Raw genomic sequence first — 14,501 nt, 5'->3', positions numbered from 1 at the left:
AACAGAACTACATTTTCAGTTCTTCAAACTTGCATTCCAGCAACAACCAAACTCTATGGGGCTGTTTCCCAGACAGGGTTTAAGCCTAGTCCCAGACTAACTTAAATGTTAGAGGTGTCTTAATCGAAAACAACTTGCACTGATTTATCTTAAAACATCAGTGCGATTGTTTTGTCTCAAGATGCCCACCAGTAATGTTTTGCAAAGTATGTTTTTAAAAACAACTTAAATATCCTAATTTAACCAAGGCCTAGTCCTGATTTAAACTAATCCCTGTCCGGAAAACTGCCCCTATATGCTACCTGTTTAGCAACAATGGCAATTTCAATTAAGATTCTCTTTGCACTTGTCATATCTTAAAACTTAAGCCAGGAAGTTTCTGTAACACATACTTAGGAGATGCTTTATTTTCAGGCTCTGAAAGAAAAAAGTGAAATGAAATATCTATTGCTCAGGGCTTCCTCTAAAAGACCTTGCACTTGCTGTGTAGGAATTAGTCAGCAAAAAACTGATTTCTGTGCTCATACGCTTGATGTTGAGTCAGTCTGTCAGAAGAGCTCAAAGGATTAGAGACAGCAAAGCATTCGGCATTAAAATCCTGAGCCTGGCTTACTCTCTGCTCAGCATATCCTTACAAATAACTTTAAGGACTGATTCTGGCTCTAATTCCACGTAACAATTCTGGTTTCTTCACAGGTCTGTGAATGATCTTCAAGAAGTTTGCGGAAAAATAAAAAAGTTTAGAATTTCAGATATCAACAAAACAGTATTTACAGTAAACATATAATACTATTACAAATGTATATGAAACTCATAATTTTCAGATGTTTTATGGAATAGTTTAATTCCCAACTCTAGCCTCACAAATACACACAACCTGTTTATATCTTTGTGTGAATTGTGCATTCACATTTATTGTTATTATCTGTTTACCCCCTGATGGTCTTTATGAGCTAATTGCATTTTAAGATATGAAAAATAGTCCCTTTTGTGAATATATTTTTTCTTGTGAAGACATTTTCACCAGGTTTCATTGGTCCAGTGAACAGAAATATTGCTGTGTACAGAAATATTGCTTTCGCAAGATTAGAAAAAGAGCTGTGGGCCAGCATTCACATGTGGACTTTTTGTATTTCTTTACTTGTTTTTATAAGTAGCACAAAGGCCCCAAAAAACATCTAATAGATACACATGGGCTGAGAAACCATGCATATATAGACAGTTTGCAGTGTTTTGCAAAAGAGCCACAGTGACACCCAAACTATGTATATCTGATCTTAAACTTTGTCTCAATCTCTTTTTCTTCTGTTTGTCTGTAGTGGAAGACTCTGCAAACCTGCCGCCCTCTCCTCCACCGTCCCCGGCAGCAGAGCATTTTGGACCGCTGGAACAAGGTAGGGTCATGCTTCTCTCTGTGAGTGACTGTGTATGGAGAGAGGTGAGAACCACTAAGAGAACGTGACCTTTTTTACATGAGTATTTTGGTCGCCCTGGCAAGAAAAAGGGTGTTCTGACAGGGGCACCTTCTAGTCCCGCCCCTTTCAGGATGATGTCACCCCTCTCACGATGCCCATGCTCAGCCGATCTGTGGGGCCCATCCAAAGGAGTGTTTGCAGGATCAACTTTACCTTTTGTTGACATCATTCAAGTCGACCTCCTCTTCCTCATCCAGCATCTCCAGATGTTAAACATGGCCTCATCTTCATCATGCTAACACCGGGAGCTATCTTGATCAAAAACCCACGTCAAAGTGACCCTACCCCCTCCTCCTCCTCCTAACCAAACAAACCCTCAATCATGGATCTGGACTCCGCCGAATGCATGAGAGCCCAGCTCCTGTCCTCTCACCTTTACCTGAATGCCGCTCGGTCTCAGCTGCAGCCAACCAGTTTGCCAATGTTTCTTCTGATGTTTCTTCCGGCTGTTTGCTGAAACCGTGTGGCATTCAGATTGCCTGCTCATCCTCTCTCCAAAGCCCCTTTAAGTATCTGTTGATTGCTCTAAACCTCTCTCACTTCCTCTGTGTCTACTCCAAGCGTCCTCGTCTTAAGTTTTGCATGTTGTGTTGTAGGTGCTGTTGATGTCATGGGCTTGTGCTCGTTTTGACTGTGTTTGTATCTACTGCCTGTGGCGGCTGAATGCCATGCTCAGATAACTTTCTAGAGCTACTAAACTGAACAACAGCGTCTTTAACGCTTATCCAACCACTAACAGTCTTCAGCGGAAAGTACAGTGAGCATATATTTACAGGATCTTTATAAAGTCAGCATGAAATGTAAATGACCCCATTTTAGAATTCTTAAAGGGATAGTTCTCCCAAAAATAAAGAAGTCATCATTTTTCATCTTCATGTCATTTAAAATGTGTATATAACTCTTTCTTCCGTGGATCACAGAAGAAGATATTTTGAGAAATGTTTTGTTTGGTTACCAACATTCTTAAAAAATATCTTCTTTTGTGTTCTGCGGAAGGAAAATCATACAGGTTTGGAATGGCATGAGGGTGAGTAAATGATGAAATAATTTTCATTTTTAGTGAACTAATAATACATTTACCTGCTTTTATCATTCACAAATGATTGTTCACCATTCATGTTATGTGCTTGGTTCAGTAATCTTTTATCGAAATGTAGTAACTTTGTCCAATAGCTTTTGTCATTTTAGTAATTTAATGCTTTTAGTGTCAAACTTCAAATAGCAATATATTTAAAAACAGATGCTTTACACTTGATAAGCTCTTGAATCACGAGTGGTCTTCAAACTTAGCTGCAAACTCACATTTTGTTGATGGATAAGATTAAGCTTGTATCAGATATCACATTAAAATGAAGACATTTTAATGAAAGTTTGTAACTAAGCCGTTTTCTGTAGTCTTTTGTCCTACTATGGCAGTCAATGGTGACCAAAACAGCTTAGTTACAAACTTTCATTAAAATATCCTTATTTGTGTTCAGCGCAACAAAGAAATGTACAGGTTTGTAACAACTGGAGCGTGAGCAAATAATGATTTTTTTTGAGTGAACTATTCCTTTAACATCGCATTACAGATGTAAAATGGGTTACTTCTGCCATATCATGTTGACTTTAAGCAGACCAAAACATTACAGTTCCCTCAGCCCGAGACCTTCCAAAGTTCAAACAAATCTTTAAAATGTCTCTGGTTATGACACAGCACCGCTACAGTCACGTTTTGTGTTTCTCCATACTGTGTGTGTTGTGTTGTGTTGTGTGTGTCCTTCTCTTCTTCGTACACAAACTCCTTTCTTGTTTTCTCTTTCTTTTCCTTAGCCCCTTGTTGTCTTTCTTTCTCTCTTTTTTCTTTTCTCTTCTTTTTCAGCATATTCTGATTCCTCTCCTTTTTACTTTTTCTCTTTACCTTGTGAACTCTTTTCCTCCTCTATCTGCTGCACCTTTTCTATCCTCCTACCTTCTTTCTTTTCCTCTTCCACTTTGTTTTCCTCTCTGTCTCTTTGTCTCGCTGTCTCTTTGTCCAGATTTCCCTGCAGTTCTTTTCCTTGTGTCTATTTGTAGATGTAGGGGATGAGGAGGAAGCAGGTCCTCTCCGCCGCTTCCAAAATTCTCGCGAGAGGTGCAAGTTCCTCGCCCCCTCCATCTCAGTGTCTGTGCCTGAGGATGACCCCTACCACTCTGATGAGGAATACTATGAACACCCTTTATTCAGCCCAGAGTGGACGCGCTCGGGCTCTCGCCCCCCAGGGCAGGCCGCCGCGTTTAGACAGATCGAAGGTGAACCACGCATGGTTCCTCTTTGCCATTCTCTCCCCCTCCTTCTTCCTCCTCTCTCTCTCTCTCTCTCTCTCCTCCCACTTTCTTTCTTTGGCTCAGCATCAACACCTCTTTCTCTTTCTGGCCCGCCGCTTCCTGTCTTTTGTCTCTGTTGTGTCGTGCCCACTCCGACTGGAGCGTGTCTTGTGGGGGTGGTATCAGTTTTTGTACCTTGTCTTCTCTGTGTTCCAATTGAAAGACATTTGGATTTTGTGAAATCGTTGTGCCATGCAATGAAAAACATGAGCATTGTGCCACAGGCTGTCATGAAGTGCTCTATTAAATGAGGTCTCTGAAATCCAAATGACTTGCACCATCAGCAGGACATTTGTGCAAAATGTGCACATTTTCTCCTTTGCCCGTTTGCCGTGTTCTTGTCTTTGCATCTGTCTTGCCCGTATGTTAGCCTGTCTGTCCATCTGTACTTTTGATTGTCCCTCATCAGACCCAAATACATTCCCTGGCATCTGTACCCTACCATCTTTACAACCTGCTGATGTACACGTGCTGTAGATCACAGGATGACTTTCAGCTCTTCACATAATAGCCCATACACACAAGCATATTTCGTCATCACAGTCCCTAAAAATGGCTTATTTTCAGTGTACATGAAATTGAAAGTTAGGATAGGATAGTTCACCAAATCTAAATTCTGTCATCATTTACTCACCCTCAGGTTGTTTCAAACCTGTATACATTTCTTTGTTCTGCTAAACACAAAGGAAGATATTTGGAAGAATGTCAGTAACCAAACAGATCTCATCCCCCATTGACTCCCATAGTATTTATTTTCCCTACTATGACAGTAGATGGGGGATGAGATCTGTTTGGATACTTACATTCCTTGAAATATTTTCCTTTGTTTACAGCAGAACAAAGAAATTTGTAGAGGTGTGGAACTACCTGAGGGTGAGTAAATGATGACAGAATTTTCATTTTTGAGTGAACTGTCCCTTTAAAATGTAATTTCGACCTTTTCATTAGGGTCCGTTATTGTTATCTGAACCAAGCAAGCAGCATTTTTTAGGATTTATTTTTTAGTGGTCTTTTCCGCTCTCTCTCTTTTTTCCTTGTTGCACTCATTCTTTCTCATCCCTCGCTCCACTGCAGAACCCTGCTGAGATATGACCTGGTGTGGTCTGCATTGCCATATCTAGCCTGGCTCCCAGCAGGGAGAGCGTCAGCCTTATCTTTTCCTCTCGTAGAGAATGATTTCACATTAATCGATTAATGTTTCACATTAATTCTGATGTCTCAAAAACTGCTTGACCTGCATTAGTGGTCCGCCTTCACTTTTTGTTCCATCTCAGTTAAGGGGGTCAGTTCAGCATTGTGAAGTGTGTTGCGCGGAAGGCGGTTTTCATGTTGAAGAATATAATTGAACAAATGAAGGAGCCGAGATGGAAAATTTGGCTTGGACTTGGAAAATGATCACTAATATTGCAAGACAGTGGGGTCTTCTCTGAGTTCACATTGAAATTCTGAGTTCCCAAATTTTATTGAAATCTGAAAATAAACGGAACATGAATATGGCAAACAAAGTAACGTCATGGTGTGAATTGATGAGAAAATTTTTACGAATTTGGATGATTTCTAGGTCACTAATCAAATAAGCAAACTTGTGATTTTATTGAAGCGTACAAAATGATCACATGGACATATTTTACACAAATTTGTCTATGCCAGATGCTGTATTTAGAGCAAAAGCATTTTAAAACATTGCAGTACAAAAACATTGTACATTTTATTTTTTGCTGATATGCCGATGATATAAGTTTGTTATCTGTACATTCTGTACATTGTATGTTTCATGTATGCTGATAATATAATTTGTGAACTTTTTAAAAACTTAAATAGATTTTCAGTAGGGGTGCTCAGAATGTTGTACCCCACTGTAATATTTGATTTTTATTAATATTAATAAAATATACAAATAAAATATGAATACATTTTATCATTTAATTCTAAAACACACAATTTACAGATTGCATTCTGTGCAGTTAAAATTATTGCTAAATTATTGCCAAAATAATGCCAAAGCTAATAGACTGATCTCAGCTTTATGAGATACCTCTTGCAATCTGTGCAGTTTCAAAATATGCATATTAATATTTCCAAAAGGCTAAAAAATGACACATTATTAAACGACAACCCTTACTGAATTAGTAAATCAGGTTTTATTAACACTATCAGCAGGAAATAATACACACCTGTATTTTTTTTACTGTTTTTCCATCATCCAAGATAGTACGTTGTGCATTAGAATTGTTACATGGGTTTGATAAAGCAATAAATATTAAGTCAGGTGAGGAAGAAAAGCTTGCTTGCTTTAATAAGAACCCAGAGGGAGTCTTTCGCTGCATGATCTTATTCCTTATACTCTATCATCTACCATGAATACATAATCTCAAAGTCAAAGAAAATCTCACATAGATGCACCACAAATGGCATTAGACATCCTCATAACTGATAGAGCTGAAAGTGTCCCACCTTTTTATTCCCCAGTAACCCAAGTCTGTGTTGTCCGTAGTCTTGATGTTTCCACTTGTCTCCCTCTTTATGAAGAAGAGGAGACCATAGAGAGTCTCTCAGCTGCGGAGGAGGAAGAGGAGGATACTTCGGAAGCCGCAGCAACAGCAGCAGCTCTAGAGGAACAGGAGGAGGAGGATGAGGAGGAGCAGTGGAGTGGGGAGGAGCCTGAACAGGAACCCCCATCCGAGCTCCCAGAGTGGGCAGAGGTCATAGGCGAGGCCCAGGCTCTGCCCGGCTTGCAGGCCGAGGTTCACACACAGGCAGCTATAGCTGCCAACCAGGCCCCTAATGGGCGAGCTGAGGAGGCAGGGAAGCATGAAAGCCCTGCAGAAGGTGTGTCCATCCTTCTCATGACCTGCATGTTGTCTTTCTCCCATCAAAAACGCTGAGCGAAAGCATTAAGATAGCTTTTTAAGGCAATGTTGGGTGAATGGCTGAAACATCTCCTCTATCTGCTGATGCTGCAAGGCAACACAGGCTCGATGGTGACCGGCTTTTGTGGCCAGGGCTTTGTGTCTGTCTGTCATTTTCTTCCTTTTGCTCTTTCTTAAATGCTTTTTTCCAGTGCTGCCTCCATCTGCTAGCTAACTGAGGAAGCTTTTTCTTTAACCTTACTTGCTTATTTCACTATTGATGCTAGTGCTGCCAGGTCGACCTCTTCCATAGATTGCCATTCATTGCTAAGTTTTTTCTTTCATTTTGCCAGCTATATTTCTAGATGGTTGGTCTGGGCTGCATGCTCCAAAATGAACACCTGTATTTTTATGTTTTGGATTCTGCGAATCCTCTGTGCTATTGTGCTTTTTTTTGCTTTATTTTCAAAGGTATTTGAAAAGTAATGGCTTCTTGATTTTATTTTTATTTTATTTGTTAATTTTCATTTTTAATGTTGTCTTTTTGTAAAGCATTGTCATGTCATTTGGTTCACGTTGTGGTCTGAACAACTTATTTATTTTTATTTAAATCTCACATGTTCATAATTTCTTCTTTTCGTGGCACTTTATTATGATCAGGCAAATGATATGATTTGAGGAAAATTAGTGCCTGCCAACAAGCTTCTTGTATATTCCTGTAGATCAAACCTTGTAACTCATTTTTGACTTTTTACCAAGCCATTGTTAAATAATCTTTTGATTGGAAATGTTATCAATATAACAGATCCAATGCACATAATCCTATAATCATTGAATATCTATTTAGCAGACATCTTTAGATCAACTATTCCATGTAGCTGCTGGTGTACTGACTTCAGAACCTTGCTTGGACCTTCATCTTCGACATTTCCTCCTCATTTTTGGACCACATCCACCCTACATTGAATGTTCAGGGTCTGCATGTTGGTCCATTCATATCCATGCCATCACTTCATCACTGAGTTGGTATGTGTGTCTCATCTCAGTTGCTGCTTTTTGAAAATGCAAGTTCATTTGACCAAGAGCTTTGCCTTTCTGTGTGGTGGTTGGCCTGGCAAACATTTATACTATGAATTACAGTAATGCAATACAATGCAGACTACTTGAGCTTTGCTTTCAGCTTTGAAGATGGAAGCGGAGAGGACAGATCCCATTGGCATGGACTTCACTGAATCTGCAATGCACCTAGATGATCTCCCATCCTACGAGAGTCTTGTCAGAGACACAGATATGCCAGAAAGCCCCTTTGCTAGAACATACCCCATGGAGGATTTTGAATTGCCTCCAAGTGGCCTGGGTCATGCCATAGAACCTTTAGAAGGTCCATTGGAAAGGCCTGATGGGCAAAGTTGTGACGTGATAGAGCCTTTAACTGAAAAAACATGTGACTTAAGCAATATACACGAGACTGAATCAGGGCATGCACAAGACAAACAAATGGAAATCACAGCCATGGCAAAACCTGATGAACTAGAGGGGGACATGAAGGACAAATCTGGAATGTCTGCTTATTTTGAGACCACTACAATTAAGACTGATGCTGCCGGGTCTCAAGGGGAAGGGTATTATGAGCTGAGTACTACATCAGAGGAGCAGAAAGACTCTCTTGGTAACCTCCCGCTTCCTGAAATCAGCTACAGTACCCTAGCTCAAACACAGTCCTTGGAAGTCAATCCAGATCTTTCAAAAAGTACTGCAGACACATTAAAGACTACTTCACCGGTAGACAGAAGAGATGACTGCAGGCTGTCTCCTGGAAAACTGGCTCTAGAGCAGAGAAGCTACTCTTTGAATGTCACCATTGGTGCAATGGATCATGACGTCCAAGGGCGACCCAGGAACTTCTCTCCGTTAGCTACTGACATCATGTCTCATACTAGCGGGAGCCTTGACGAATCTGCTGACTATCTTCCTGCCACCACTCCCTCAGTGGATAAAATACCTAAATTTCCTCTGATCCTGGAGACAACTACTTCATCATCTCCACCTCCCCAAACCACAGTTAGTGATGGAAGTAAGAGTCCACAAGCTGAGTCCCCAGAATCACCTGTCCAAGCGAAGGGCTTTTACAAGAACGGCACAGTCATGGCCCCAGATCTGCCTGAAATGTTGGATCTGGCCGGTACGCGATCAAGGCTAGCATCAGACAACGCTGATCCAGATATTTTGAGGAGGAAGTCTGTTCCTATGGACATGACTTCTATGGTGAGTGATTCCTTAGCACATTTACTGAAAGGTGATCCGAGTCAAATGGCCGCAAAGAGGGAAATGCAATTGGAGGAGCAAGGATATTGTGTCTTTAGTGAATACTCTGGTCCTATGCCATCCCCTGCAGATGTGTACAGTCCATTGGATACTTCTCCTCATATCTTTAACACTGTGATTTCAGAGGATAAGGAACTTGGTTTTGTTGCAGGTGAAAAGGAGTGTTTGTGGTCTGATGATCTGAAGACAGAAGAGTTTGTTGCACCACAAGTAAAAGCAGAAGAAGAAATGCAAAGTAAGGAAGATTCCTTTGAAAGTGAGAGTACAGTTGCTGAAAAATCTACTACTGAGACTAAGCAAGATAAAGTTGATCCTTTCAAGGCTGAAACTTTGCAAGAAATGAGTGTAACTTCACCTGAAAATGAGAACGAACACTTAGACAAGCAAGTTGAAACTTTTATTACCCCAAAGGTGACGGTTACTCTGGAAGAACCAAAGTCTGACCTTGATGCTACACTTGCAGCTGAAACCGAAGCCGAAATAGCTGACTACGAGAGGCAAATACGCAAATTAGAAATGGAGGACCGGCCTTTAAGCGTGGAGGAGGAAAGAGAGCTCCAAGAGCTCAGGGAGAAGGTTAAGAATAAACCAGACCTTGTTCACCAGGAAGCCTATGAAGAGGTTGATGCAGAAGATGTGTACCAACTCACTGGAGTTGCGAAGGACAGGATTGCCAGACCTCTCAGACCATCCCCAGCATCTTCAGTAGAAAGTGCTACAGAGGAGGAGAAAATCCACATCGTTGAAACTGAAAAACCCAAATCACCAGAGGCTCTAAAAGCAGATCCTAATAGATTATCTCCCGTTGGATCTTTTGAGAAGTATTTTAGAGAGGAGAGGCCTTCTGAGCAGGAGGTAAAGCAGAAAGACACAGTGGAATCCCTCAAGAAGAAAGCTGTTGAGGAGCAACCCCCACCAGCTCCTTCAAAGACAGAGGAGAAACCTTCTGAGCAACAGGTAATTCAGAAAGATACTATTGTGGACCCCCTTGAAGAAAAACCTGTGGAGGAGCAACCTCACCCAGTTCCTTCAGAGACAGCGAAGGCTCCTGTAGACACCACTGTGATTCAAGAAATTGAGGAAGATGTTGAGATCGCTGAGGAGCCTGAAGAGATCATGCCAGAAACAAAACCGGCCTTGGAGGAGAAACCAGTGACAGTCAAATCGGAGCCAGCTGAGTTTGAAGTAGAGAAAGATGAGGTTAATCTTGTTGAGAATGAAGGAGCCAAGGCAGCAGAGGACATTGTTGAGTCTCGAGCTGCAATTGAGTCAGTTGTGATGGTGGAAGATGATTTCATTACAGTGGTGCAGACCATTGATGAAGGAGAGGTCTCTGGACACAGTGTACGCTTCTCTGCCCCCACTGAGGAGGAACGTCCAAAACTCCTCGAAGAAGAAGAGGAGGAGGAGTCTGTGGAGATGGCACAAGAAGTAGAGATGGAGGCTGCCAGTGTAGAAGTCGTCATAGATGTCCCAGAGCAAGTTGAGCCTCCAGTTTGTCCAGTTAAAGAGATAGAAATACAAGAGAGTGAAGCACCTACTCAAAACTATGATGACTACAAAGATGAAACTACCATTGATGACTCCATTTTAGACAGCTCCTGGGTGGACACGCAAGGTGCAATTTTCAGTTTTCAATAAATTATCTCTTTTGCATGAATCTTTTTAGAAGTATTCAAGTCAGCTTGTTGTCTTAGGTTTAATGTTGCAAAAACATTTGGAAATGAGCTAATTTGCTACTTTACAATTAGTTAGTTTCACTATCTAAAAAGGTCCATGCATGTTCACAGGCTTGTGTAAGAGTGCCTGTTTCACCTCCTTTGTTCAGCAGACGATGATAAGAGCTTAGCAACTGAGAAGATTGAGCCTCTACCCAAATCCAGCCCTGTCAAGAAACCGCATGCAGAGAAACCGGTCAAACAGAAAACTAAGGGCAGCAGGGTCAAAGGACGAATCATGACCCCTGAGCGTAAACATGTTCGCAAGGAGCCGGTGCCCATCCAGAAAGAGGAGATGAAGAAGAAAAAAGGTTCCTGCGACTGCTCACATACTTTATTTTTCTGTGACTTTTTTTCATATTTCATTTTTGGAAAATAAAGCTTTCAGCATGTTTCCAACGACGTTTAAAGTTTGTTTTCACATTCATGTACAGTATCACATTTAACACTTAGTATTGTTAACATTTTTTACATCCGAAATGCATTAAATTTAAGTTAAATTGTGTGCAAATATTGTTCATTTTCTCTGATTATTTATTGTTTAGTTATTTTTCTCTATGACTTGTTTGTTAAACCAGGCCTTTATTATAAGATTAACTGATCATTTAAGGAACATGACTGTATCATGACATCCATTTTCCTGAATCTCGCTGCTGCTGTGATTGTCCTTGATTCTGTTTCTGCCTCTTATAGCTGCGATTAAGAAGCCTGATTTCACAAAAAAATCTGATATTCAGACGTGCTCTCCTTCGCGGAAGGGTGTTGTAAAGACTACCGTAAGGCACCCTAGACCTACCCAACATCACGCGTGTGTTAAGCGGAAACCCACAGGTGATCTTCAACGAGGAGCTGATCTTCAATGTGGCTGGCAAACATAAGCATCAGCATGCCGTTTTTACATTGGTGCTTGTGTGTCATTTTACTTTTGTACACATTTTTTGTAACAAATTGTGTAGTATTATTTACCATTATTGCAGTATTTGTAATGAGACATGTTTTTCCATGTTTATGTAATGTATTTATTTAGTCATATCTTGAATTTTCATTTTGTTGTCTGCATGTACACTATTCTCTCAGTTTATTTGCACCTGTTTTTCTTTTTATTGCAGTGCTTATTATTGAATATTGTGAAAATGTGGTGCGTCCAATCACCGTGTTTGTGTTTTTATATGGATGATTTTAAAGGTTGTCCTTCAGACTTCTCAGACAATTATGAGAAGTAGCATCAGTGATTCTCTATTTACTATTTTACTGCCTTTGTGATGTTCATTTTCCAGCATTGAGGGACCAGCTGTGTTGGTTGCCAGGCAACTGATGGTTTGAAGGAGTTCTGATCTCTTGGTTAAGAGACATGGCCTCCATCTGACTGGAGGAAAGAAACTTATTGTGCCATAATGAAGTTCCATTGTTAGCTCTTTGAGATTGAACTTCACTTTATGTTGGACAGCTAACGCATTGCTGCAACAGTCCAATTAGTCTCGACTGGAAAGTATCTTATGTTATGTAATACAGTTCATGTTTGAATTCTGTATTATTCTGTGCCAAGTTGATTCAGAGGGCTTTCCAGCAGATAAAAATATTCAGTTGTATAACAGTCCGTTCCACGTTTGGCTCTAAATTGCCCAATTTCAAGAGTTCAGTAGAGTACATGATTAAATAGACGTTCTAAATGTTCAATTACGTGTGGCGGCTTTTGTACACAATGCTGCATTTGTGATCTTTTTGTTTGTGTGTTATTATTGTTCTGTAGGGGGAATTCACTAAACCGTCGCAGCACTTTAGTGTACTCTATTCTGTTTTATTAAACCGAGAAATTTTGAGCTGTTATCCCGCTCTGAAACGATCAGTATTTTTAAATCAAAATATTGCTGTAAGCAGGTCAGTTTAGTTAATTCCCCCAGTGTAAGTGTTACTTGTTATTTCATTCGAGAATATTGACCAGTGAGTATTTCTCATCTTTAACATGTTGTTTTCTCTTTGTCTCACTCATTACAGTATCTGCAGATGGACGACTGCCCTTCAGTGTGGCCAGGCACTCCAGAGATCGGGCATTTGTAAGTCCACCTCCATGTCCGATGGAAATGTTATGTAATTTAAGGGAGAAATTAGCTTATCCGTTTCCAGTTGATAGTTATCTAGTTAAATATATACTTGTCGGCTAAAGTGTTAAACAGAGATACCCAAATGAAAAGGAGCTTCAAGTCTCAGTGGAGTTTTTTTAATCTTTGCATTGTCTGCACTTGCCATCTGTGTATTATGTTTACATGACCTTGGTGTTTCATATTTTCATCCTTAAAGGAATATTTAAACCAAAAAATGAAAATAGTAGCATTATTTACTAATTCTCATGTCAGTCCAAACCCATGTGGGTAAATGACCATTTTTAGGTGAGTGATTTATTCAGTGGTTTTTAAAGAAACGTATTTGATTATAAACCTTGAATTCCCAAATCTGTGGATGTTGCTCATTTTGTTTGGTTAAACATTCTGTTAAGTGGTATATCATTTTCTCTCTGTGTTTGGTTTCATTATAACCCATTACATACATATTCATGTTTTGGTTTTTATCCTTGTGCATGAATCCTTCATGTCAATGTCCTCTCATCCTAGACCTCCAATTCCACAACACTAACAAAGATCCCCACCTCTAAAATGCGGGCAGCGGCCTTGGTGCCAGCCCGACCTTACTCCGTCTGCTCCTCCAATAAAAACAGCCCAATGGGGGAGGGGGATCTTAATGAGCCCCGCCCTTCTTCAGCAGGTCCACAAGTTTCAGTAAACGTACTTGTAGTTAAGGTAAGCAGGGGACGAACTAGTATAACTAGTTCTATTAACTAACGAACACAGTGAACATAGTGAACTAGTTGTTTTTTGTGAGACTAACTGTATATTGCTCGTATTTAAGTTTACAGACATTTTAACTGGAATAATAACTCTGTCCTCAGGATGGTGGGTCTCGGAGCCCAGAGAAGAGGTCGTCCCTGCCACGGCCAGCATCTATACTTACTCGCCGCCCGCATACAGGTGAACATGAGGAGAGTTCCACTTCTATCACCAGCTCTGGGTCCACGGCACCACGCAGGCCAACATGTAATTATCACTCTCTCTATTTATCTCTAGGTACCTCCGTATGTTTCTAGTTAGTTGTCTGTTTCTCTCTGTTTCTAACCCCCTTTTTCTGCTTTTAATACTACAAGTGGTATAGGAGAAATTTTTGTGTCATCATTACAAGTAGGCCTAACCATGGTTTAAACTTTGTAGTTGAGAGTATTGTCTGATAACATTGTACGGCCATTAAAATGATCTGTTTTATATTATATAAAGTAATATAAAGGCATTTTATTAATTTATGTAGACGTAATTATAAAGTGATGCTTATAGGGGGAATAAATAGGAAAATGTTTTTTTATTAACTATTTAACTATGTAAACTTTCTTCAGTATTTCAGTTGTCAGATGTGTAACCGGTTGTTAAATGCACAACCTTACACATAATAAAAAATAACAAAGTCTGAGAAATGTGTCATTTAAAAGTAAAAACATTACATGAAATAAAATAAAATATACCAACACTAGCTGTAGAGCAGCCAAGTCTCAAGACTTAAAGCAGAATGATCATAAATGATTAGAATCTGTGAGATATATATATATTTTTTCTCAGATGCTCAAAATCTTACTGGCACAGAACTACCAATGGCACAGGATGTTTAAACTCAATATTTGATACATTTTAGCTCAGTTTTAAGCTATGATCCCTGTAAAGCTTTAATCTGTAACAGCTCTTTTCTCA

The 14,501-nt window shown here is 40.0% G+C and overlaps 1 protein-coding gene across 21 annotated transcripts in view; it reads left to right on the top strand.

Moving 5' to 3' along the window:
* Positions 1-14,501, top strand: part of map2 (microtubule-associated protein 2) — an 84,196-nt gene that overhangs the window by 57,638 nt on the left and 12,057 nt on the right. For 7 of the 21 annotated variants that reach the window (XM_057336564.1, XM_057336563.1, XM_057336566.1 and 4 more), the window contains 9 exons: positions 1,320-1,394; positions 3,531-3,746; positions 6,351-6,650; positions 7,851-10,613; positions 10,824-11,024; positions 11,407-11,544; positions 12,709-12,767; positions 13,323-13,508; positions 13,658-13,802. In XM_057336564.1, coding sequence (XP_057192547.1) covers positions 1,320-1,394; positions 3,531-3,746; positions 6,351-6,650; positions 7,851-10,613; positions 10,824-11,024; positions 11,407-11,544; positions 12,709-12,767; positions 13,323-13,508; positions 13,658-13,802 — 4,083 coding nt within the window. The remainder of the gene's footprint in view (positions 1-1,319; positions 1,395-3,530; positions 3,747-6,350; positions 6,651-7,850; positions 10,614-10,823; positions 11,025-11,406; positions 11,545-12,708; positions 12,768-13,322; positions 13,509-13,657; positions 13,803-14,501) is intronic. The other 14 variants (XM_057336580.1, XM_057336581.1, XM_057336561.1 and 11 more) reach the window with 7 other exon arrangements.

Source organism: Triplophysa rosa, linkage group LG6 (genome assembly GCF_024868665.1).
Source record: "Triplophysa rosa linkage group LG6, Trosa_1v2, whole genome shotgun sequence".
In the NCBI taxonomy this organism is placed as follows: Eukaryota; Metazoa; Chordata; class Actinopteri; order Cypriniformes; family Nemacheilidae; genus Triplophysa; species Triplophysa rosa.
The sequence above is the reverse complement of the archived record's forward strand: the minus strand, read 5'-3'. Positions and strand labels throughout refer to the sequence as shown.